Source organism: Gekko japonicus, unplaced genomic scaffold, assembly GCF_001447785.1.
Source record: "Gekko japonicus isolate JY-2015 unplaced genomic scaffold, Gekko_japonicus_V1.1 scaffold3656, whole genome shotgun sequence".
Lineage (NCBI taxonomy): Eukaryota > Metazoa > Chordata > Lepidosauria > Squamata > Gekkonidae > Gekko > Gekko japonicus.
In genome coordinates, this window is record NW_015169285.1 from 12,773 (window position 1) to 40,134 (window position 27,362).

Here is a 27,362-nt window from a genome sequence, read left to right on the forward strand (position 1 = left end):
ATAGTTTATGTGGATGAGGCTGTTTTCACTTTTTCCTATATATACACTTAATGGCTGGCCATCAGTTTGAAGGCAAAATGCCAGATTTGATGCATCACTAGGCAGAGCTGGCCTTTGTGTCATTCCAAATGCCCACTTGGGGAGTTAGTGGCTTTGAACCTTGTATGACTTAGTATGTTAAAATTAATATGTTTTGTCATGAGCAACAGCAAGTAGATTTATTCAAAGTGAAGCTTTGAAGGCAACTATCACTCCCTATTATATAAATTTAATAAAGTCAGTTGACTGTAAAGGGTACCTGGCAATGTAAATACAGGGCAGGTCTACTCTCTAGTGTAAACATCATTATTTTCCACATGCTCACTTTTTGTCAATCCTTAATCAAGTGCTGTTAGTAGCTTCTTCTACCTGTTTCAGTGGGACATCTGAAGCTATGGGCAGCTTACAGGATGGAAGTCCACAGGGGTTATCTCCTTTCCCCTCCAAGTCTTGAAGGAACCGTGTGTTATTCATCTTTTTCCTTTTCTTTTGCACCTTCTGCTTAGTTGCATGGGACTGCTGATCATTCACTGTAGCCAGGAACTGCATTCTCCGATCTGAGCATTGAGAAGTTTCAATAGCTGTTTTGTTCACATTTCTGACTAAGCGTACATCTAAAGTAGATGTAACCAAGGGCCAAACTGGATGTGATGGTGTCCCCAAGTCCACCACAGAGACTCATAGCCACTTTACAGCAGGGAGTTCCCAGTGGAAACTCTCAACAATGCTACAGCACCAGAACCCTTTCAACAGCACCACAGGGAGACTGGTTTGGGAAAATGAAGAGAACCCCACACCATGGTGGTCCCAAGCTAAAGCAGGTGGGGGAGGGCCATTTTGAACTGCAGTAGGAAGGGGAAAGCAAGAAAGTTGTGCTCTCCATTGAGGAGAGGGTTAATCCTTTAATTGAGCACTATCACCCCAATCATGCTCTACAGGTAGAACTCCTTCTGCCCATGGAAACGTTGCACTGGATCCAAGCTCATATCTGTTTGAAATCAATGGGACTTAAGTTAGCTTCAATTAAGGCTCTTCCATTTGCTCCTATACATTATCTATCGTACACATTTTTTCATTAGCCATTGCACCTGGGTGCTTAAGAGGCAGGTGTGAGCCACCAACATGGCCTCAAAGCTTGACTGGGATTGTCATTTGGATCCTTTCCTCCCAGAGCTGTCTCCTGCTGTCCATTTATATTATTTTATCATGTTACATGATGCAAGTTTATCTAATTCTCTTACTTCTTTATTCCCTTCCCGATCCCTGCCGCCTTTTGCAGTTATTAAAAATGTAAGCCCTTGTTTTAAACTGTAAACTGCTTTCAGTGCTGAAAGTTTGTATGCCAATCTGGTAAATAAATAAATGATGCTGAATGAACTGACAACCATAAGTAGAATCCCAAAGTCTACCATGTCAGACTGCAGGTAAGAGAAAAGTGGTATTTTTCAATGTTAAAAAAGCTCCCTGCATATCATAAACTAACACAAGAGATACATTGTAGCACACTCTTCTCCCTGATGTGCTAGTTTACTTCATACTTTCATCTGCGGGTGCATTCTCTCCAGATGCTACACCTGCAGCCTACAGCCTAATTAGATGCCAGAAAGTCCTTGGTTGTTTTCAGGTCCACCACAAATGCTTCCAATCAGACATGCATTGAGATTTCTCTGTTGGGAACTCAATTCCCTGGTGTATGGGGCCCTAGTTTGGATCAGGGCTGCAGGGAGAAGGACCTTATACCTTCTTCTCTGTGCTATGGCCCTGGGGTTGCTATGTGGCCCTTTGGGGAAAATTAGATCCCAGTGCACCATTGAGTTCAAGGGCGATGATATCACACACATCTGATTGAAAATCCTTGAGGTGGACCCAGACATGACCAGATGACTTTGTAACATGTAGACAGTTGAAGCTGATAATTTATCAGCTCAGTTTACCACCACATTCCTGATAATATGCAGGAAGCTAGCAGCTGCAACTCAGATCTCCTCCTCAAAGTACATGGGGGAGATGGAACCTACTGCAGCAGAGCTCCTTCCTACCCTGTCAGGGTAACGAAAGACGGTCCGGGCCACACAAATGGCAGTTCTCCCACAATATCACTGACCGAGTTTTGGAGAGATAACAACATGGGGAGGAGCTGCAGAGTGAGTTTCTTTCGTATGATTTGGAGCCTCACACATTACCCAGTTGGCACCCCCTGTAGGGTTTCCCACACCACTAGCAAAAAGTGAGAAGGTGGCCATGGTTTTTTGGAACTGTGTTCCAGGTTTTTACAGAATCTGCTATTTTTCAATGCAATATATATTTCAAAATATTATTGCTGTTTTTCAGCAAGCTTTACTATTACCCCACCCACCCATCTTGCCTTGAAGGTCTTGTACTGTGTCCACAATATGCTTTTTCCTTCCCAAAAGCTGCTTAATCTGAAACTGTGTTTTTTCCAGTTGGTCTGATATGGAGCCCTGTGAAGTAGAGAGGAACAGCACCATGGGATATTAAAGTGGCAGGGCAAAAAAATATTGCTCAACCTTTAAAAATTTGCTCTGCCCTATTAATGTGAGGTAAGAAATTAAAGGCTTATCTATGTTCCATCTTTAATTATGTCAGAACACAGCTAGGGTGACTGAGTTCTTTAAAGCTGAACTTCCCCCCTTCTGCTTCTGGGTCGAAGGGACCTGGGGAAGTGTAGTTATCATCCTTTTCTTAGATCCCAAAAAAATGACATTTGAGAAGCAGAAAGACCTCTTTTGCTCAGCTGCTTATTACAAACATTAAAGGAACTTTGAACAGAGGCCCAGAAGTTTTTGTGACATTTGAAGAACAAAGTACTTTAGAAAAGGCAAAAAAACAACAACCCCAACACAAACATATAAATGGATTCTGACGTTCACTTGAAGTTGCCATAAATTGTATTTTGAGTTGTTCATTTTGTTTGAGTAAATATATTTCTAAAATTAGGGGCAATATCTAAGATGACTGAAAAACTTCCAAGTTTAGCCAGAAATTATGAAAGCAGGATTACTATACCTTCCTTTTTTGAGCCTGAACCAGAGCTGTGGAGGTTCCTTTCACACATTAAATAAAACATGATGTGTGTGTGTGTGTGTGTGGGCTCACTACAAAAACTAATGTACATGTCTGGGGGTTGCCCCAGTTTTAGCTCCCCCAGCCTTGCCCTGGGGACTCCCCTAGGCCACAGAGGCCAAAGAAACAACCCAACTCTCGACCCGAAGCAGGGGGAGGCATCAAGGGCCAAGCTGAGACACACAACTGGCATGAAGCCAGGGAGAGAAGGAGGCAGATGTTGCTGGCGGAAGGGGGCGATGCAGGAGCAGAAGGCAACAGAAGGATCGAGTGGCTGCTCTTTGCTAAGGGGACAATCTTGCTGAGGACACTTTGGCTTGGATTGAACAGCTATTGAAAGGCACCTTCTGGACTAGAAATTATTATCAGTGAAATACCATTTGGCATTTGATTGGATCTTGAGAGGCCTCATTTATACTTTCATTCTATGCCTAGTAATTTCACTCTGGAACAATTCCTTTCTGGTCCATTTTGTATCCATGCTGTATAATTGTATTGTATTATGTATTATGGTGTAAGCCAATTTGTTCCTCATTGTTTTTGACCTCTGAAGATGGCCCTAACAGGCTGAAACACATCAGGTCAAGTCCACTGACCGTTGTGTACATATGATTTTGGAATTTTTACATGAGGTGTGATTGGGCCCCTATATGAGTTTTAATTCTTTACAAATAAATACATGATTTTAAAACATTATTTATCCATTAAGTTTTAATTGTTGGTCCTGTACTCAGTTTTGCTTACCTTTTTAGGTTCTTGATAGAAATGGGAAAGGTCATCAAGTACCGTGATATGGAAATGGGAAAGGTCATCAAGTACCGTGATCACACTGGCAGTCCCGAGGCATTGAGGCCGGGAAGGGTGGTAGGTGTGGATAAGCCACCCACCCCGTCTGACACCAAGGTAGCAGGTAGGAGGAGGAGCTGGGAACAGGTGTTGGGATTATGAGCCAGGCCAGCTCATTGGCCTCCCTCCAGTGAAGGTGGACTGGGCCAGGAGGGGGAAGCTGGGCTGGAGGCAAGAGATTTAAAAGGAAGCAGATCGAATGGCTGGGGAGGAAGATCCTGCGACTCTATATGGACCAGCAGGTTCCAATGAGAAGGATCTCTGGAGACAGAGTCCGGGAGTGAGAGAAGGGGATCCAGGTGATATTGACCTCCTTCATCTCACAAAGTTCTGAAGCCGTGTCATCTGGTTCCATGGAAAAAATCAAGCCCTGGATCAGTCCAGTTCTCCACCCATGGACCCAGGGTAGGCAAAATGTGACAGTACACAAATCTAATTCTCATGCATGCAAGTTTTGTGAACACATACTGGATAGGGCACATGAGGATTAACTTACTATCGACCACCGCTAGCATCCAGATCAATTTTAAGAAAAATGTTTTCACTATGCAAAAAGGGTGTTACATTACATATCCACTTATGCAGTTCTTTCAAAAGAAAATAAAAAGGCAAACTACCTCTTTTCCCCAGGAATATCAACCATTCAAGAATATTTTCTTACTTTTAAAAAAGTTTTCCTTAGGAATTTGATCAAACTAAAGTGACTGTGATCTGAACTAGTCATTTTCACTCAATTAATTTAAATGGAACTAGGGTATTCTGTAATTCAAATAACGGAGCTCATGGGATTGCTTACCTCCTGCACAGAACCAGGTTTCCTGCCCCTTCCCTTACATTTTTTTACAAATGCCAAGATGCCCATGGTAAACCAGATTAACACCCCAGTAGCAGTAAGGCAGCAGTTTTTCACAGTAAAAATTATGTGTGCACAGGCTATGAAGTAGGGCAAAAAAAGAGATTTATTCTGTTACTAATTCTGTTTTTACTGTTACTAATTCTGTTTTTACTTTCATACTGAGAAATACACATACACAGAGAAAAACAGAGACAGAGAATAAATTCAAGTCACAATCTGTAACCACTAATTAAAAACAAAAACAAATTGCCACAGTCATTAGTTGGATATGGACTGCTCAAATCCACTCACACTTTCAAGAACCATTTGGATTTTTCTCCCAACATCTATGTTTTCTTTTGCTTTCTGCTGGATAAAGATTTCTTCTACATTGTCAAAGCCACCAGGGATACAGTTAAAATTTGTGCTTGAGGTTTCAGTCAATTTTTGGTCTCCAGGTATTTCACTGTCCTTAAAAATAGTAGGAAATAATTTTGTTAAAACATTAGCAGCCTGAATCCTGTGTTATCTGTGAGGAAACAGAGAGTCTGGGGCATGCATTGTGCCATTAAAAGAGAGGACAACACAAGGGAAAGAAAAGGAAAACATATCAAGAAAACACTTAGAAACCTCTTTCACATTTTTCTGTAGGAGTTGCTACATTCAATTTGTGAGCCATTTCAGAGAGAATATTTATTTATTTACAAAATTTATACCTCCCTTTCTGACCTCATCAAGTCCACCAAGGTGGCTAAACATACATTATGAAAACATTCATAATAAAAAGTCTTAAAATCATTAAAGTTAAACAAAAACACATTAAAAATTAAAACCAAGCTAATATACACATTCAAAATAATGAAACCAACAATCAAAACATAGGGCAGACAGGAGGGAGCACTGGGTAATGCCAGACAAAACAAAAAAGGAATGAAAGACTTAGCCCTAAATCTTGGAGGGAAATGTGTAACATGGACTAAAGCTGCTAGGCCAGAGTTATCTGTTTGTTTTTGTTTTTTTAACCTTTCACAATCCCTTCACTGACAGTAAAACAAATTTTATGGATCTACTGGATAAGCCATTTATCTGAAGTGGTCTCCATATGATGCTGATCAGTTTTAACCACGCCAGCCAAACCCATAGAAGGCCCTGTACAGATGAACAAAGCTGTTGTGGTGGAGCATAGGGAGAGGCGGTCCCACAGATCTGAGGGACCAAGGCCATGGATGGCTTTGTATGTGATAGTCAATACCTTAAATTGAGCCCTGTAACTGATGGGCAGCCAATAGAGTGACTGCAGAATGAGAATAATATGCATGCTCTGTCTAGCTCCATAATATCTGAGCTGAGGCATTCTGCACCAGCTGCAGTCTCAGAGCTGATTTTGAAGGGAGACAAATGTACAGTGCATTCCAATAGTCTAGTCTTGATGTTACTGTGGCTTGGATCCACATGGCCAAATCAGACATATCAAGGTAAGGGGCCATAGTCTGGGCTAGGCTGAGCTGGAATAAATTTTTTTTTGCAGCTACATTAACTTGTTCTCCAGCAGTAATGTTGGATCCAGTACAACCCCAAAGATCATAGGTGAGTGAGTGAGGGTCAGCTGAATCCCATCAAAAGTGGAGAGCACAATATCCTTCAAGATCTCCACCTTCCCAGGGAGCATTACCTCTGTATTTTCAGGATTTAATTTCAATTTGTTAACTCATAGCCAATTGATTACAGCAGCTATGCAATGATTCAGGACTAGGGATGGGCATGAACTGAGTGACAAACTAAAGTTCATCATGGATTTTTGCTGGTTCATGGTTTGCAAAGTGATGTTCATGAACTGAAGAATTTTGATGCAGTTCGTGGCAGTTTGTGAAGATCAGAAAGAAGGAGTTTAACCCTGCTTTCTGCTCTTAATGAAGAACCGCTCAAAGCCTTTAAACCAAACAACTGAGAGGCAGCTGCTTGGAAAACCCTGCTTTTTTTATTCTCCTCGGCTTTTTGAGGGAACAGAAAGCAGGGCTTAAATGGCTTGGAGCCGTTTAAACCAAACAGCTTCGTCACAGTCAATACCACTCAGCTGTTTGGAAACCTGCGCTTTCTGCTTTCCATGAAAAGTCACGAGGAGCAGAAAGCAAAGGTTTAAACTCTAAATGGCTCACCAACCAATATGAACTGTATCAGTGTATCAGTTCGTGGTTCATTTCATGGTTCAGCCACGAACCACAAACTGAACCGAACTGCAAAAATGCAGTTTGTGCCCATACCTATCCAGGACCTCTACTGTATAACACAGGCAGAGAAGAAGGGCAGAAGCTACCAAAGATTCCCCCCTCCCCTCACATGAACCAGGCAGGAAGGTGGGAAAGGGAGAGGGAATGGAACTTTTGAGTGACTGAGGGGTAGGTAGGAGAGGAGAGCTACAGTTGCCGCTACCACATTTGCGAGGGAGGCAGGGAGGGTGGCAAGGGGGGAACAAATGGGCAGTCCGGGGTGGTGGTGGACAAAAGGATGAGATTGTCTCCATGAGTCTTGTGGGTCCCTGCTTGTTATCATATAATAATACATTTATTGTCTCGCTTATGGGGGCAGATGTAATAGGGCAGTTTCAGCAAGGGAAGCCAGATGATTGGGTGTCCACCACCTCAACCAAAGGTCTGGTGGAACAGCTCCACTTTACAGACCCTGTGGCTCTGTAATAGGTCCCACAGGGCCCTGATCTCAAGCAGGAGCATGTTCTACCAGGCAGGGGCCACAAAACAACACAACTGGGCAACCCATGGATAAATTAGGGGTCTACTCAGGGGATCGCCCAAGTATGCTGAAAGATATGACTCTGTAAGGCTGCTTCCAGATGATGGCATTAAAATATGCCCCTGGCACAGCATCAGCAAGCATAGGAGGAACAGGAAGGAATGGCACCTACAATGCAGCTCAGCAAGGAAATGGAAAAGAGTCCTTTAAAAGGCTAAAAAGCAGGGCTTTTTTTGTAGAAAAAGCCCAGTAGGAACTCATTAGCATAATAGGTCACACCCAACAGCAGAAATTTATTTGCTTATTAGGACACACCCCTGACAGCACAGTTCATTAGCATATTAGGCCACACACCCCATGTTCGCAGAGGTGTGGTCATCCAGACACACTCATCTTTTGCTTCTTATTCTGTTTATCTTGTTTGTTGTCAAAACCCAGGGCTTTTTTATAGCAGGAACTCCTTTGCGTGTTAGGCCACCCACCCCTAATGTAGCCAGTCCTAATGAGTTTCTGCTGTTGGGTGTGGCCTATTATGCTAATGAGTTCCTGCTGGGTGTGGCCAACTCGGGACTCCGTTCCTGTGCGTTCCTGCCCAAAAATAGCCCTGCTAAAAAGGATAAGATGAGATTGGAGCACAGCAGCAAACTGACCTTCGCCATTTTGCACCAGAGTTTATCTCTACCCCCTCCTCATTGTGGCTGAGAATGTCAAGGGAATCTCCCTTTAAACGGTTTTGTTATTGTGTGGATTAGAAGGGAAAGCCCTAAAACTGCCAAGGATTGTACTCAGAATGAGCAGGATGCCATTCTGGACATTCTTAGATTTGGGGTCTGCCTATGCTCCATGAAGTGGTGATGGGGGGAAACACCCCATGTGGAAGAATGGACTAAAACCCCAAATAATGGCCCGATGAGGACTGAATATGCAAAGAATGTAAAGAGCAGTTAGAAATCAATTAAAAGGGGGAAAAGGCAGAAGAGAAAATTTGCCTATTTAGAGAGTACTGAAATGCGCTGTTTTGAGAGCTGTGTGTAATTTTCAAATCACTCTCCCCTCCCGTGATTTCTCATGGGCTTCTAGACTGTAGTTTTATAAAGTCGATTCAGGAATTGTGTGTACGATGAAAGCACATTGCTTATTCAACTGAGAGACTCAATACATTTAAAAGACAACAGATGAAAGATTTTTAAAAACACTGTGAGCTAATTTAAAGGAATTAATTACATTGTGATTTATGGTATTTCTAGCACTCTTGTGGGGAATATTTAGTGTATACCTGAACATTTTATTATTATACTCATTTATCTTTAGTCCTCTGAAATGGGTAAGCAATAGGAATCTGCCAAACTTTGAAGATTATAGGCTGAAAGCTGAATTTTAATTTTTGCAGAACCCAAATTAGATAGTAATTTTTTTTTCCTTTCCAGATCTCTTACCTCATTACTGCAGTACTTTAGAAAAACTCTCTCATAAATTGATAAACGTTCTGGTCTTTGAAAAAAAGAGAGAGAATAAACATTAAGAAGAGATATTTAAATTCAAGGAATAAGTCACAAAACACCACAGACACCTTTTTAGTGTTTCCTCCATCATCACTAAACACTAATTGGAATCTGAAGAAGTAAGCAGTGTCTCACAGAAGCTCAGACCCTGCCACAAGTTTTGTTAATCTTTAAGGTGCTACTGGACTGCTCTTTTCTACTAATTCATACATTCAGCTATGAATAGGGCTGCCAAGTGGGGGCAGGAGGGCGGGTAAACCCCCGCTTTGGAGGCCCGATTCCTGCCGCCACGGAATCGGGCCCCGGGGGGAACTCCGCCCCCGAAGCGCAGCATGGCTGCGTCACCAGAGATGACGCAACCACGTCAATCACGTTGGGGGTGTGGCCCCGATCGTCAGAAGGAAAACTCTATGGTTTTCCCTCCGACGATCGGGGCCATGCCCCCAACATGATCAACGTCGCACATCACTTCCGTTGACATGCTGGCGGCGCGCGCACATCGATAGACGGCTCCTGGAGCCCAGCGAGGCTCCCCCGTCGGTAAGAAAAATTGACTTGGCAACCCTAGCTATGAACCACTGGCAGACGAAACATCAGATGCTGCACCTGTATGAATGAATGAAAGTTTCTTGAGGCAGTCCAAAGGGGGGGAGCCTCAAAGGTCCACTCCTTGCCAAAAGTGGTGTGCAAAAGGCAAATCCTGACTGCAGTCTGTCTGTGATGTATCTGTCATCTGTTTGACCATTGTGGGAAACAGGATGCTGACCTATGGTCTGATCCAGCAAGGCTCTTCTTATTTTGTTGCTGTTCAGTCATACAGTCGAGTCCGACTCTTCCCGACCCCATGGACCACATCACGCCAAGCCCTCTTGTCTTCCGTTGTTCTCGGGAGTTTGCTTAATTTCATGTTCACTGCATCGGTAGCACTGTCTAACCATCTCATCCTTTGCCCTCCCCTTCTTCTTTGACCTTCAATCTTTCCCAGCATCAGGGTCTTCTCCAGTGAGTGCTCTCTTCTCATTTGGTGGCCAAAGTATTTGAGCTTCAGCTTCAGTATCTGGCCTTCCAGGGAACAGTCAGGGTTGATTCCTTTTAGGATCAAGCTTACCTTGATTCATAGATCTTACATTCCATGTTCCTATGCAGTATTGTTCTTTGCAGCATCGGACTTTCCTTTCACCATCAGACAAATTCACAGCTGAGCGTCCTTTTGGCTTTGGCCCAGCCGCTTCACTTTTTCTGTGGTTATTTGTACTTGCCCTCTGCTCTTCCTCAGTAGCATATTGGACACCTTCCGACCTGAGGGGCTCATCTTCTGGTGTCATATCTTTTAGCCTTTTGTTACTGTCCATGGGGTTTTCTTGGCAAAGATACTGGAGTGGGTTGGCATTTCCTTCTCCAGTGGATCACATTTTGTCTGAGTTCTCTGCTGTGGCCTGTCCATCCTGGTTGGCCCTCCACAGCATAGGTCACAGCCTCATCAAACCATGCAAGCCCCCTCGCCGTGTCAAGGCAGTGATCCATGAGAGAGGGCTCTTCTTATAGAACTATCCAAAACTGTACCTGTAAATGTAACTGGAATTCTTATAGGCATGTATTTAGATGGGAGCTCTCCAAAGAATACCAGGACCAGGAGGCAGAGGCAGGCCAACAAGCCACTTTTCTGAATGTCCTCCATGCCCCAGTAGGAGTTGCCAGAGGTCTCCATGACTTCCAGGCTCAGGCACAGACACACTCACAGACACAAATGCAAAAATGCCAACCCCCCCAATGCTGTGAGTGTCTGTGTTTTAACATCTGTATTTGAATAATCTTCAAGAACTGCTGAGGTTACAGTGAAATAATGCAGGGGTAAGTAGTATTCCTAGACACTATTATTTTACCCAGCCTTTTCCTTCAGGGTCTATTTTCTTATCCCAGAGCAAAGAAGTGAAAGAAGCGGGCAACCTAAGAACACTCCTTTTTCTTTTGGCTGGTTCCCCCTGTCTTTTTGGCCTGTACTCTGCCCAGGTGCAAGGGAGTATGAGAACCTGCTGACACTGGGGCAGAGATGTTTAAAATGTGAAGAAAGGGAAATTGGAACCTGCCTGTGGTTTGAAGTGTAATGGAGATCAAAGTCTGTCGTGCTCAAGCACAAAGGGCGTGTACCCGTTTGGGGAGTAGGCCTGCAACTTTGATGTAGTCTGATCACATGCGAGTACTATATCCTAGCCTAAGGATTCTTGTCTACTGTTGCACTGGTTTAATTTTTTTTTAAATGTCTCTCTTTTGCCACTTTACCAATGCTGGTCCATTTATTTGCAAAGAATACACATGGCTCTGTTTAGGTAGGAAAGGTAAGGTCAGTAATTATTATGTCGACATTACTGAGGTTGCTCTGATATGACCTCTGCCACCAGGCCTTTTGAGATGTTGTGTCTCTCAAGCTGCTGTTATTGTTGATGGCATTTTGTATACTTTAAGGTTTTTTTTGAAACTTTAAATGTATTGAATCTTCTGAATATTGCCCTGAGCATTCATAAGTAGGATGGCTATTTATGAATTGTGAGACTAAGAAATAACCAGATATCTTTAACCAAAATTTATCAAAGCTATCAATATCAACTATCAAAGTAATATTTTCCAGCTGCACTATAATACACAGTTGCAAGGTATAGCCCCCTTCCTTTTTCCAGACAGGGGCTCTGTGCTGTTAATGCCTGTAAAATTCAATGGAGGCAGCCTTTCCCAGTAGCAAACTGCACTGATGGGAAAGCTGTAGTAGTAGAATCTCTGGCTGTTAGGCCGTATTTAAAATGGCAATCCCTGGGACCCTTCTAGGGCTGCCAGGTCTTACCTGGCTGCTGGCAGGGGAGGTTTCTCCCTTGGTTTGGGATCTCTTCGGCGCGCTTTGTGTGCACGCCACAACGACATCACCCGGAAGTGACATCATCATGCAGGGCATGTTGTGGGGGATGCTCTATCATTTAAGGAAAAACTCTATGGTTTTTCCTTAAACAATCGAGCGTCCTCCCTGCAATGTGCCATCACGATGACGTCTCCTCCAGGTGACATCATTGCACCAAGCACATTGGGGCAAACAAGGCACTTTGGGGGCAAGGTTCCCCTCACTGGCCAGATTGGGGCCAGCAGATCAGGGGCCGCAAAAGCAGGCACCCCCCCACCCCCATTGGGGGAATGGGAATCCTAGACTCTTCACAGTCCGGGACCCATGTATCTTTGGGACTGCCTCTCCTGGTATACCCGCCAAAGAGCATTGCACTCAGCGAGGAACTTACTGGTGGTTCCCCATCTGGCTGTCCTCAACCAGAGCCAGGGCTTTTTCTGCCCTGGCCCCAACCTGGTGGAACTCTCTGCCGAGTAACGATCATGCCCTGTGGGACTTAATGCAGTTCTGCAGGGCCTGTAAGGGAGAGATGTTCTGCCAGGTATTTGGTTGAGGACAGTGACAGTTTCCATCTGGCTGGCACAGCGGCTCTCATGTGGTCCTCTTCTCCCCCCCCCCCGGTGAGGCAATGGCGTAACTGAAAGTTTTAGCGCCATTTAATTAGATTAATTATTGTATCTCTAATGTATTAATGTTGTTTTTATCGATGTACGCCACCATGAGCCCTGTTTTACAGGGGAGGGCAGTCTAGAAAATAACAACAACAACAACAACAACGAGGAAGGAGGAAACAAGGAGAGAGGGTGGGGGCTCCTGGCTATACAGATTTTGGGAAATGGTTGGATTTTCCTTTGCCAGCTTTGTACCTCATATATTACCTTTAAATGCTGTGTGTTTTCTAGTTAGGATCACTTCTTCAAAGGTTACTGAGAAGGAAAAGATAGGGTTGCTAATCTCTAGGTGGGGCCTGGGGTTCTGCTGACCGAAATCAGTTTCCCTGGAGGAAATGGCAGCTTCATAGCACAGGCTATATGGCATCAAATCCCCACAAAGCTCCCTCCCCTCTTCAAACTCTACCTTCCCGAAATTGTAGGAATTCCCAAGACAGAGTTGGCAACCATAGGAAAAGACTGTTTCAGCACATATTTTCCAAGGACAGTACCTTCCCCTTCAAACATATTTGTGTATAAACCAGGACATAATTTTGTAGTACGTGAAAGAGGGAAAAAATCTATGATGTATGTAGTTTTTAATATTATTCAAGTAGGCTTCCTGGGTGTTTCATTCTTGGACTGTGATTCACATTCTTTCCCAGTGAGCAAATGTGATCAGCACAAACATCTATTTATATAAGCTATAGTGGGAGAGACTTACTTAATGATACAATACTTGTTCAAAAAATCCAGAATGCTGGGCCTGAGTCTTTGCGTTTCTTCCTCCATCATTCTGGATTCCTGGCTATTCTTCCAAGGGTATCTCTTTATATTTGGTCTAGGAGGAATTGAAACAGAACATGAAGAAAGTGTGTCAGAGGAGGGATTCAAAAGAAATACACACTAAGGATGAAATAATATTAAGGAGGTACTGAAGAATAGTTTTATGGCCTCAGAGTACTGGAAAAGTCTTATTTAGGCTTTGTTCTTGTTACGTAACATGCTATGTTGCCAACTCCAGGTTGGGACATTCCAAGAGAATGTGGGGGTAGAGCCCAGGGATGAATGGGATCCCAGAGAGTCCCCTCTCCAAAGCAGCCATTTTCTCCAGAGGAACTATACAGAGATCACTCTGGAGATCAGTTGTAATCACAGGAGATCTCCAGACCCCACCTGGAGTCTGGCAGCCCTATTTGGAACAGCCAGTGTGGTTGATCTGAAGCTGAATATGCATAGGAGATAATAGTGCCTTTATAAATAGATATATCTCAAACAGCAAAAATACTTAGTCATCCATATACGTCCTATGTGTCCTAATTATGAGCCTTTGTTAATCCATACCACCTTCTATAAGTATTTGAACATACTACTAGGGATTGGCACGAACCTAAAGATCCTGGTTCGGTTTGGGGTGGTTCCTGAACCAAGCCCTGAAGCAAGTAAAAAATGTCCCAAACCAGCCAGTTCAGGTCCCCCTTTCTCCTGGCTGTGGCAAGCTGCAGCCAGGAGAAAGGGGGGATTGCCCAGGAAGGGTTAAATGGCTAGCAGCTATTTCAGCAGTCCATTTCGCTCCCCCCCGCTGAAATGGCTTGCAGCCATTTAAACCTAACATGTGAACTGTGGACCCGTGCTGCTGAACTGAACCAGACAAAAGTCCGGTAAATGTTTGGGGAAGGCGCCTTCTCCAAACATCAGTTTGAGGGCTCCAAACCAGGCCAAGTTCGTGCTGAATTTTGGTTTGTGCCCACCCTTACATACTAATGCCATTGAACTAGTTCCTATCTGCATCTAGGCTAACCAAGGTCAATAATCAAATGCAGCTTTTATCACCTGGTGGAACAGTGTCTGGGTAGGTATAGATGTTCATTGTTTTCTGTTCTTTGGTCTTTGGTCAAAAGGCTTTTTATTTTATGGTATTTCATGGCCCAAGTGTTATGTTTTAACAGTACTTCTGGAAATTCTGGACCATATTAATTCATAATCAGACATGCTGAATAGTTGCAGTGAATTTTAAAACAATTCCATTCTTACTTAAGATGGTAACTGGATTAATACTTACGAGTTAAGAAAGAGACAAAAAATTAGCCAAAGTTGATAAAGTAGTAATTTCTTTGCAATTAGCTCATTTCAGTTCCACAAAACCAAGCTGGTCATATAAACAAATCCCCTTTGCATTGAACTTTACTTTCTCCAAATAAGTCACTATGGCTCCCGTCACACATGCCAGATAACGTGTGTGGGGGGGGAGGCGAGGCTATTTGACGGCAGTGAACAAGTGTTGTTTCTGTCAGCACATGTTTCCGGCGCGCTTCAACGAGGAAGCAGGAACACGAGAGGCGCACGCTGGAGCGATCACATACGTCCGTCTGCGGCCCATTGCGAACCGTTTCATAGTGGACTTTCCCAGGTACTTTTTAACTCTGCATCTTCAGCCGGACAATACGGGTTGGCAACTGGTGCATGACGCTTACTAGTTGTTTCCGTGTGATCGTGCCCTTATAATCCGCCCAGCATTCGTGGCTCTCCTGTGGCAAATTCTGCGTGTGAACAGGGCCTATATTCATTTGTTAAAGTAGGGCATATCATCATTCATCTTTTTTTAAAAAATCTGTTAAATTGCATTGACTTTCAAAGCAACTGAAGGAAACTAAAGAATATTAGAACTTTGGGTCTTGCATGTACCTAATTTCCTCCAGGCTCAATCATACTTAAACAATCTCTTTCAAATGCTGATGGGTAATCACTTGATAGTATAATCCACTGATCAAAATTCTTTGGTGGAGTAAAATATCCCCCCAGATGAACTCAAAATAACTTAAGTGTTGCTCATCTCTTTGTCATGTTCCAGTATACCCAAGAAACAGAAACAGAATATCAGGTTCTACAAAAGTGCCAAGGCCATGCAGGCAAGAGAAGTGTTCAAAATGCTTCACATGCATTTATCTTGGTAATCCTTATAACCTGTTTCTCCATACCGCTGGTGCAGCTGATGGGAGAAAATTAATCTTTAAAAAAAATTGCTGTCAGTGATGGCATGACATCAGTTCTGGGTGAAAACCAGATGTAATGTCAGTCCTCTCTAGGAATCACTAGAAAAGTATGGTTTTACATCATGCTGTCAACCTCCTGGTCTTCTGCTGGTTGTCAAGCTGTGTCTGTCAACCCTATGAGACAGAAGAGTATTGTTTCCACATTGCAGAAGAGAGGGGCTGAGAGAGAGAGAGAGGCTAGCTACTACCAGGGCCGGGGCCTTTTCAGTGGTGGCCCCTACCTGGTGGAACGAGCTCCCGGAGGAGATCAGGGCCCTGTGGGACCTTTCACAGTTCCGCAGGGCCTGCAAGATGGAGCTCTTCTGCCAGGCATTTTATTAGGGGCCGTCGCTGTCGTAGAACCCTGGTTCGTGGTTTTATCATCAAGCCCTGGCCCGTGGCTTTAACATCAAGCCGATGCCATAAGAAATTCTGAGCAGAAGAAAGTCTGAGAAGATCTGGGAAGGGGTAATTCATCTTGAAAATGAGCCATCTACGTTAATCTTTTAACTGTTGCCAAAAGGTGTTGCCAGCACCTTTTGTTTGTATTTTATCTGTCGTATTTTAAATAACTGTATGATTTTAACTGTATTTATGTTTGTATGGAAGCCGCCCTGAGCCTGCTTTGCGAGGAGGGAGGGGTATAAATCTGATAAACAAACAAACAAATAAATAAATAGCTTGCCTAAGGCTACCCAGAGACTTCATGGCTGTGGCAAGATTTGAACAGGAGTCTTCTCAGCTCACAATCTAGCCCATCATGCTATAGTGAGAACAGAAACATTGCAGATATTCTTGAATAAGACTCAAAATGTTACTCTGCTGTGTGGAGGAAATGCTTCAGTGAGGTCATTGCTTAAATATTTTGAAAATCCCTTCTGTAATCCATGCAAGCAAAAAAAAGTTATCCCACGTTCATCCCCAGACTTTCTTTGTTTTATTAACAAAGCTGAAAGAAATGTGTAGTGATCTCATCAAGTGGTTTCGAAATCACGTCTTTCAGTTAAAGAATTATGTGATATGGGACAGCCGTAGGGATGTGATGCAATGTCTTCCAAAGACACTCTGTAAAAATTAGGTAATTCTTTGTCTGTCGTAGAAATGCCTTAATATGGGAATATCACAAATGAGGTCCAGTGGGTTAAGAGTTGCCAGGTCCAATTATTGCACTGGTGGGGGAGCGGGAGGGACTTTCTGGGAGTGGGGTGGAGCATTGCGACATCCTTACATCACGCAGAAATGACATTATCATGCTAGTGATGTTGCATGGTGATGCTCTGGTTTTTAGGCAAAACTTTATGGTAAAATTGCCCTCAAACCATAGAGTTTTGCCCCAAAACCAAAGCGTTGCCATGCAATGTTGCCATCACGATGACATCACTTTCACTTGATGTCAGCATGTCATGTTGGGGGGTGAGATTTCCCCCCACCGGCCAGCTGGCTGGCAGTGGGCAGGAGCCTGACAAACTGGGAGATCCCCTACCTAAAACTGGGGAATGGCATCCCTAAATGGGTTACCTGCACCTGCTATTATACAGTAGACACACTGAGGGACAAATGGTATTCAACCACTATGGATTGAACACTAACAGTTCTGTGATGCCTTTAGATATTCAGGGGTATACATGTGCTACATTGTCTGGCTCAGTTCTAGCTAAAACATTCACAAGGACAGAGGATGTCAGGTTCTTAACTCTCCTTAGTGGGAGTTTACCCCAGAATTCCAAAGCATTTATCATAAGAACATAAGAGAAGCCAATGTTGGATCAGGCCAATGGCCCATCTACTCCAACACTGTCACACAGTGGCCAAAAATACCAGGTGCCATCAGGAGGTCCAGCAGTGGGTGATCTTTCAAGTACTCCATCAGCAGCAGTAGCAGCAGCTTTTTTCTTTTTTGTCTGCTGAGAGCTCTGCTGCTTAATTCTATGAACTCACTTTGGCCATGATAGGAGACATAGCTAAAGCAATGCCCCGTGGCTTGCAGGTGAGGAACAGCTTTCAGATACTTTCAGAGAATTAAAACTGGTTAGTTAGCCATTCCCTCCTCTCATGGAATAATGAAAACTACGGCTGATTTCGCACTAGAGCTCCCTCGATGTTGCGCCGCCGTTTGCACCGACACTATTGGTCAATTTCACATCCGAAGCTGCGGGGCTGCATTTTGACTCGCGGCTTCGCCCGACTTCCCCCACAGTTTCGTGATCCTGTCTTTTGAGGATCACGAAACTGTGGAGGAAATCAGGCGAAACCGTGGGTCAAATGCAGCCCCGCGGCTTCGGGTGTGAAATGGACCAATAGTATTCGGGCAAATGGCGGCGCAACATCGAGACAGCTCTAGTGCGAAATCAGCCTACATCTCTGTCTCTCTCTTTCTCTGTGTGGGTGTGTTTGAGGAGAACGTCTATTAGAATCATGTCACAGACAATGTTCAGATCCTACTGAATCCTCAGGCTGTGATCACACACACTAAATAATCAACTTTCAATGCACTTTCAAACTGGATTTTGCCAGTTCACACAGGCTGCGATCACACACACTAAATAATCAACTTTCAATGCACTTTCAAACTGGATTTTGCCAGTTCACACAGTAAAATCCAGTTGTAAAGTGCATTGAAAATTGATTGAAAGTGGATTATTTAGTGTGTGTGATCGCAGCCGCAGTAAAATCCAGTATGAAAGTGCATTGAACGTGGATTGATAGCGGATTATTTAGTGTGTCTGATCTCAGCCTCATATTTGGGGGGAAAGGGGGGAGCCATTTCAGTTCATGATTAAACCCCATTGCCTATCCCATCTCCATCTCTCCTTATATATAAAAGAGTTTTTGTGTGACTCTTTTCTGAAAGTTCCACATGCTTCCCCAGCCTTTGGGTCCCTGATCTGTCACTCAGAAGGGGGGCCAGTCCCCTGGCCACATTGCCTCCCTACGTCGTCTCCATCCTGCCCACAGACCTGCCGGGCAGCGTCTCGACCTGCCACCGGGCAGGGGCTGCTGGGCTGATGGCAGTGGAGGCGACCCATGGGAGGCCGCCAACCAGCCAGACAGGGAGGCAGTGTCGGGCCATTCCATCGCCCCTCTACCCTGGAGTCTGCGGAGAGGGGAGAAACTGGAGACCAGAGGCCGATTCTCCCACACCTGTCGTCACCGCCCAAGGCCCAATCCACCTCACTGCCCGGCCTGCGCCCACATGGGACCCAGCACCCTGCTGGCCCACAGAGCGCTCGAGGTGGCCCTGATGCTGCCGGCGCCCAGCCAGCCACAGAGACAGTGCTGACCCATTCCACCACCCCTCAAGCCTGGGGTCTCACCAGGGGCCAGCAGTGTGGGCCCGGCCCTCATTCCCCCTGCAGGCAACATGCAGCCAAACTGCCACACCGGGCGGAGGGCCCTCACGCCGCTGCTGCTCCTCCAGCCGCGCCGGCCCTCTGTGGTCCAAGACCAATGCGCGTGGCCAGGCTGCGACTTGGTGGCTGCCGCTGTGCCACCAGGGTGGCCAGTGGTGGAGCCAGCCTGGAGGACACTGCCCACACCCCCACAGGGACACTGTTGCAGGCTGTTCTGCCACCCTGGGGTCTCGGCGGCGTGTCTAGGGTGGGGGTGCAGGGAGGTCTCTCGTCCTTCTTGAGCTCGTTGTATTGTTTCTACAATGGACCTTGCTCCTAGTATATATATAATAACTGTTGGCCCTGGGTGGGGATGTACATTTCATCATGAACAAAAGATATACCCAGCCGATCCAATAAAGCCTAGATGAGCCCATGAGACAGCAAGGAAAAACTGCATGGGCTTCACCTACAAATTCCCTTGCTAGAAATTACATGCACTGATCAGAAGTGAATAATAGACCACCATGTCTTTTATCAGTATATGGACATGTTTGTGACATCATCATTAAAACTGACTTCATGCGTATTATTTGCTGAAGAGAAGGAGTGTAAATTATTAAATGGTGTTATAAGGGCATGTGTTAGTACTATGGAGAATGAAACATAGAGAAATACAGTTAAGGCATTGGGGGCAGTTCTCACATTATGGTAACAACATGAACACTGATGCAGATTGGGTCTACATGGTAGAGGCTGCACATAACAGTCATGCAATAACCCTAACACAACAAAATAAAGGTTTCACAGCAGAATTCTGTTTTCCATTCTCTCTCCTTCAAGTTTTATGTGAAATAAACATTCCCATAAGAAGGTAGTCTTTTGTGAGATCCTCAGCATTTCCACACTTTGGAAATCCTTGTGATCACCCAAAGGATTTGGGAGAATTAAGACCTATGCATAGCACGCATGCAAATGCTCAAGAAGAAATAGAACTCTTTATTTAACAGGATGCATTAAAGAGCTTTACTGGAGGAATAAGCCAGGATAAACCTATCATTGCTGGCACCTAATATCCTTTTCTGTAACAAAGTGACATTAGCATTTTCATAGAACAGATTTTAATAACCACCATAATCACTAACTGAAGGCCTTACTGTTAGTTAGCCATGTTATATCAATTGTGACAAAAGATTAGAGTCATTGCAAAACTTTCCCTGGAAGACAAAATGACCTTCATTGTCATCATTTTGAGACTACCTATGTTTTTGTTTCTATTGCACAGAGATTCTCGTGAGATCAGTGTATCCATTCATTTCTACTGTTTCTGGATTCCAAATTTTTTATTAATATATATGCACACCCATAATGTTAGAAACAGACCACAAAATCAGAAGAAAATTCCTTGAGAAATGATCTCTGCCCAACCAAGACTGTGGTGCTTGATCTTAAAATTGCAAAATACAACTTTAAAGTACCAAAGAAGCTTGGGAAAGCCATTTATAACTGATGTGCTCTCAAACAAATTTCTAAAATGACAAACATGATGGGGAAACTTGGAAAAGATATCTCACATGATATATGAGCACTTAACTACACCTACAAATGAGGACTCCTGGAATGACAACTGATGTCCAGACTACAGAGATCAGTTCCCTGGAGAAAATGGCAGCTTCAGAGTATAGAGGCTACAGCATCACATCCCTGCCGCAATCTCTCCAAACTCTGCCATCCTCAGGCATCAACCTCCAGGAATTTCCCCAGCCAAAGTTGGCATCCATACTGCAAACTAGTCTATTATATGGAGATAAGGTTTGTGTCTTCAAAGGGGTAGGCTTTCCTTTCTCTGCAGACTTTGGATGCCTCAGAGTCTGCCTTTTGTAAGAAAGTAGGCTTGCACAGTAAGGCTTGCACACTAGACCGGGAAGGCGGGATAGAAATCTAATAAATAAATAAATAAATTACTTTAAGAAGAGACTGAAGCAGGGGTCATTTCCTGCAGGAGCGCACAGGAGCGGAGCTCCGGCAGTAAAGAGCGCAGGGGGCAGGCACATGCAACAAACCCCACCCCCTGCTTTCAGCAGCCCTCAGTCAGAGCAAGAAGCAGCCAGGTAAGCTGCAGATCTCCCTCTGGCCCCCCAGTCCAAAACAGTCCAGTGGCGCCTTTCAGACCAAGTTTTAGTCAGGTACAAGCTCTCCCACCTCTGTGAGGACAGATCTGCACGTTCCCCCCCCCCCAATAGCCTTCTGACAAACTTCCGGTGATGTCAGGGGGTGTGGCATATGCACATAAGTTATGCTAATGAGTTATGCTAATGAGCTCCTGCACCTCTTTTTCTATGACATGACCCCTGGACTGAAGCGATATCAGGGCCCAGTTTCTGAGGGAAAATGCCTGTTTTCATTTATGTAAGTCACTAGGTTAATTTGAAATGTGATGTTGGAGGAGAGTTTTACAGATACTGTGGACTGCAAAAAGGATAAATAGATCAAATCAAATCAGGTCACTAGAAAAAAACAATAATGCTAGGAAAAGTTGAAGGCAGCAGGAAAAAAGGAAGACCCAACATGAGATGAGTGGACTCAGTCAAGGAAACCACGGTGCTCAGTTTGCAAGACCTGAGTACAGCTGTTAACAATAGGACATTTTGGAAGGCATTAATGCATAGGGTTGCCATGTTGGAAGCAACTTAACAGAACTTACACACACACACACATGCCACTTGGAGTCCTGTTGAATGGATGAAAAGTGGGATATAAATATTTTAAATAAGTAAATTAAATATAATTGTGAAATGTTTCATTCAGCAGAACAGTAGCCAACACCAGAGCAATATTTTCCAAGCTGAGTATTCATGCCAAGTTAATTTCTTTTGTAAATTTATTTTTATTATTATAATAAGAAAAGTACATATACAAATAACACATATTTTGTTTTACATTACTCAGTACAGTACTACTTTTGGTTATTAAGTGATAATATGTTCCCCTCGGTATATTGGTACTGATAATTGATGTAATTGTTATTCTGAATGCATCTTGGATATTTTTGGATCATCCCCCCAGTATGTGCTACCCATCAGCTTTTTGGAGCTCTCTGTAAAATATTCTGTACATGCCCCTCTCAGTTTTCCAGTGCTAGAACTGTTGCTTTTGGTCCTGCCAATCTATCTCAGCTCTTTCATATCTAGGGTTGCCAGGTCCTACCAGGCTGCCAGCGGGGGAGGGGGGGGTCTCCAGGGTCCATTCCAGGATATTCCGGCATGCATGTGAAACACATGCGCTGCGATGACATCACCCGGAAGTGACATCATCACCCTGCCGATGTTGGGGGGGGGGGGGGACCTCTAGTTTTTGAGCAATCCAAAACAGTCCAGTGGAGCCTGAGCGGTGTGTGTTGCCTTCTGACAAACTTCCGGTGATGTCAGGGGGTGTGGCATATGTTTAATTTGTGGGCAGTCCCACCAGCAATGGAGGTACATGCCTTCTTGTCCGCACTTCTTCCAGCATCTGGGATCATTGTTTATGCTTATTTTCTGTAGGTGTTGTAGAGGTAAGTACCATCTCGACATCAATTTGAAAGTTTGTAAGCGGATGTTGTGTACTGGTGAGTTATTTGCAGGTGATGACCAAATTATGTTCCAGTCTGAGTCTTGCCACTGTACGTTCAACTCTTCTTCCCAACGAAGTTGATGTTTTAATTTGGTTTGGTTTTCGGCTATTATGATCGTTTTATAGATTGTTGATAAAATTCCTTTTGGTGAGTTTGGGTAGTTTTTGATTGTCCTTTCTAGTGGTGTCAGTTCCCTCTGGAATGTTCCCAGATTCATCAGGGATTCGATAAGGTTCTTCAGTTGGAGGTACTGATATCACTGTGTTTGGGTCCCAGTCTTTGTGTCAAAGTATTGTTTGTCCAGGATCTTGCTTTGGTAAATTAGATCTATTGGTCTCCTGAATCCCCCTTTTGTCCAGTTGTCGAAGGCCCCCTGTGTCTTGCCCGGCAGAAACCAATTTTGATGGGTAAACGCTGACAGCTGTGACACTCCTTCTGGTAAGAGCTTCTTTTTCCGGTCCCAGGTTTGGATCGCTGTCATTAAGAGGGTGTTATTTTTTATTGATTTTGGCCTTTGGTTTGGTGCTATCCAGAAAATTTCATGCATCGCGAAGGGGCTTGTGTATATTCTATTTGCATCCAAGAGGTTTGAGGGTCTGGTTGTAGCATCCACACTATCTGAGATAAAATTGTAGCTTGGTGGTATGCACGTAAGAGAGGGAGATCTAGACGTCTTAAGCTGGTGGGTCTGTGTAGAATATTTTGGTTTATTCTTGACTTTTCCCCCTCCCATAGGAAACTTATCAATGAATTTTGCCAGGTCTGCAGGTCTTTGTTTGTGATAGAGATCGGTAGAGTTCGGAAAAGGAACAGGAATTTTGGTAGTGCAAAGCTCTTGATAAGATGTAGTCTATCTGCTAACGTTAGTTGTAATGTGTTCCAAATTGCTATATCAATTTTTATTTTGTTGTGAATTTTATGAGGTATTTCATAAGGTCTTTTAGGTTTAGGGGTATATTCACCCCTAGGTGTCACCAACTCTCCTTAATCCATTTGAATTGGAAGATGCTTTTAATCCTTGTTTCTGTTGGTTTTTTAATAGGGTATATTTCGGACTTAGATTGGTTGATCTGCAGTCCCGAAACTCTTGCAAAAGATGTCAGCATTTGGTGAATAGCTTGGACGAAAGGTAGTGGATCAGAAATATAGAAAGTGAGGTTGTCTGCATATAGATTTACCCTGTGTTCTTGACCCCTAATCTTAAATCCTCTGAATGTATCAATCTTCCTCAATTCCTCGGCTATGGGTTCTATTGAGAGTGCAAAGATTAATGGGGATAAGGGACAACCCTGTCTGGTTCCTCTTGAGAGTATTACATTGCTAGAACTGTATCCATTCACCCTTACTTTGGCCTTGTTTTCAGCATATAGCATTTGTAGTGCCTTAAGAAAGTTATTTCCAAACCCCATTTTCTTGATGAGTGTTAAAATATATGGGATCTCGACCGAATCAAAGGCTTTTTCGAAGTCTAACGCTAATATCAGTGAGTCAGTCTGATAATTAACCAAGTTAATTTCTGACAATGATCCTAATTATTTCACATCTAAGGAATTCTGCAGATTTTCAAATTATGGGAAATTAGGCTGTGATCACACACACTAAATAATCCACTTTCAATGTACTTTCCAACTGGATTTTGTGAACTGCATGAACTGGCAAAATTCAATTTGAAAGTGGATTGAAAGTGAATTATTTAGTGTCTGTGATCAAAGACTGCTGCATTCCATGTTATCAATAATCCAATGAGCCAGCAGAAATATATGTCCAAATAGTAAACCAGACATTGACCAAAGCTAGCAAATACCTTCAAGATTATTATAATATTAAATTACTTAAACCACATTCCTAGAATAGCGCCATTCACTTGTTCAAATATTGATGAGCAGAAGGTCTCAGATTCAGGATACATTTTAAAGCATCCCTTAAAAAGCCAGAATTTATTGATCATTACCAGCTAAAGAAAAATGGAAAAGAAAAGCAGAAATCTCATATGACATTAGTAACAAACTGCTGAGATCTCTGCTCATAAATTCAACTTAATGATACATAGTCTAGATCATAGTAGCATGGCTATTTCTTAAGATCTCAGGTGGTACATAGTTTAAACTGGACTGGACAATCACTAAAGCAAGATGGAAGGAACCTAAGACTTGCTCCTGTGGTGAAATGAGAAGTACGAAGAAAGAAGTAACCAAGACAGATAACAGTGAACAGCTTAAACTCTCGCCATGGCCCCAGTCACACGAGCAGGAAACTGCGGGGGGGAAGCGTGGCAGTGTGCCCCGGGGCAAACTAAGGCGCCGTTACCTGACCAGACCTCCCGTGGAGGTCCCGTGGAGATCCCGTGGGAAGGGAGAGGCGTCGATCGCGGCACAATCCCGCGCGCAAAAACGAAGCGCGCGGTTCGGCAAACTGGATAGTTTTTTTTTTCCGACGCCTGCCCTTGCCCCGCGGCTTCCGGATACTAGTACCTCCGAGGTACTAGTATTTTGCTGCGCGGTTTCAGCGGGAAGCCTCGTTTGAGCCCCGGGTGTGCTACGCTTCCCAGATGTGCTGGTGGGATCGCGTCCGGAAACTCCGCATGTCTTCCGTCTGACTAGGGTGGCTAATGTTCCGTGTGACCGCAGCCTATGTAAGCCTTCAACAACACATCCCGGAAAATCTACAGCAGCTTAAACATTCTTAGGCCCCTGCCACACAGCAGGGGAAAAGCCTCTTAAGGCGTGGCTTTTAAAAGCCGCGCCAACGTTGACACGGCGTGGCGGGATCCCCCGGATCCCCCGGCCGCGCCGCCTTTTCTCCCCGGCGCGATCAAACGCCGGGGAGAAAACACAGGGCAGATGCCTAGCCGGCCGAACTGCGCATGTCGGAGCATGCGCAGTTTGGATCCGGGCCGGGGTTGTGCCGGCGCAAAGACGCGCCGGCGATCAAACGCCCCGGTTGCCATGCCACGTGCTAAGGTAGGTGGTTCAGTTTGCGGCGGATTTGGGCGGGGATGGAACAGTTCGGCCACGGAAGCAAGACGCTTCCCAGATGTTGTGGTGTGATCGCGCCAGTTTGATCCGGCCCCGAACTGTCCCGCTCCTGGCCCAAATCGGCCAGTGTGAACGGGACCTTAAAAGAAAATCCAGTACCCAGAGAGGGGATGTAGGACAGGAACCCATGCACAAGAACTGTGATCACATCTCTGGAGACAGTTATTAATCTGACTCACGCACTTAAAGTACTGAAGGACAATGTCATGTATTAGTTGCATCATGGAACAGAAACACCAAGTAATATTTACATTTCAGTTTGCTTGTTGAAGGGATGACTTAGGCTGTAGTCACACACACTAAATAATCCACTTTCAATCCACTTTCAATGCACTGTCCAACTGGATTTTGCCAGTTCACACAGTAAAAATCCAGTTTGAAAGTGCACTGAAAGTGGATTGAAAGTGGATTGTTGAGTGTGTGTGACCGCAGCCTAAGTATATTATACCTTCTTAAGTGGTGTGTGACTCTTTTAAGTTACGGTCTAAGAGCAGTGATGAGGGTTTTTGGACAAATATAAATCAGATTTTTTTTTTTTAAAAAAAAATAGTTTTGATGCCCTAAACAGAATATGATCTAATTGAGCATGTTTACTTTGATTTATATTTAGGTTTTTTTAAAAAATGGGCACTGGTGTTTTGTATTTTTCTCCACCACCACTCTGGGGGGTGGCAGGCAATGGCAGCAATTGACAAGAGGCCTCCTGCCATAGTGAGAAGCCTAGCAACCCTAGAAGAAGTGAAAGCACGTCCTTCTTCGTTCCAATTCCATTAATTTTTCTTGTTGTTTGTCTTCATCTGTTGCACTGCTTTTATTTCAAAAGCTAAAAACTGTAGAAAGTCATGCTAATCCATAGAAAAATGCCTTTTGTCAGTACCAACCAAACTATCAAAAACAGTGAGAGTGAGCTTTTGAGTTCTCAAGACACCTATCAGGCTAGATGATAGGCACAAAAGAAAACATGGAGTAGGGAAGAAAAGCCGCTTCAGAATAGTTTGTCGCTTTCCTAAGATGCTTAAATAGGTTGTTATGTACTGACGACATAACGTGAATCGCTCAATACACTTCCCATGTCAAGCTTCGAGCCGGCCAAGGCTCCGACAGTACGAACAATCTATTGGTCGCTTCAAAACAGCGACCAATCACAGAAGAGCTGTTCCCTGAGCGGGAAGGACACTGATTCGCCTTTATCTATGCAATCTGATTGGTTGTTATGTAAATAGTAGGCGTGGCTATATTAGCCCGGTATGTTTAAAAGGAGCCCAGCTCCAATGTTAAGTTGTTCTGATTCCTGAATGCATTTGTGTGCTTGTTCGAATAAAGCTGAATCACTTGCTGAAATCACTCTACGGGTCTTTGTTAGTGCGATCTAACAATTGGCGACGAGGATGGGATGTTAGAGCAGGTAGGCAGTTCTGCAGACATTCCCACACCGACCCAGAACAAAAGCGAGCAAAGCACAGCAGCCGATCTAGCGGAGGCGCCACCAGACCCGGTGCCCAAGTCTCCCCCGATGGCTGGGAATCAGAAGTTCGAGGCATTCGAACCATCGTCCGAAGATTGGGACTCTTACCTCGCCAGGTTCGAGTTCCATTTGGAGACACACGACATCACCGAGGAGACAAAGAAACGAGCATGCCTCCTGAGTTCGTGTGGAAAGGACACCTTCGACATTGCGAGGTCGTTGGTGGCCCCGACCGAGGTGAAGACCGTCTCCTTCGCGGACATCACGAAGAAACTGAAGGCTCACTTCTCACCGCAG

At 44.2% G+C, this 27,362-nt stretch overlaps 1 protein-coding gene across 1 annotated transcript in view; it reads right to left on the minus strand.

The window, feature by feature from the left end:
- Window positions 1-381: 381 nt before the first annotated feature.
- Window positions 382-27,362, minus strand: part of LOC107114964 — a 78,498-nt gene continuing 51,517 nt past the window's right edge. The window contains exons 8-12 of the mRNA XM_015416571.1: window positions 13,316-13,432; window positions 8,989-9,043; window positions 5,117-5,275; window positions 2,405-2,501; window positions 382-596 (exon numbers count right to left, since the gene is read on the minus strand). Of these exons, the coding sequence (XP_015272057.1) occupies window positions 382-596; window positions 2,405-2,501; window positions 5,117-5,275; window positions 8,989-9,043; window positions 13,316-13,432 (643 nt within the window). The remainder of the gene's footprint in view (window positions 597-2,404; window positions 2,502-5,116; window positions 5,276-8,988; window positions 9,044-13,315; window positions 13,433-27,362) is intronic.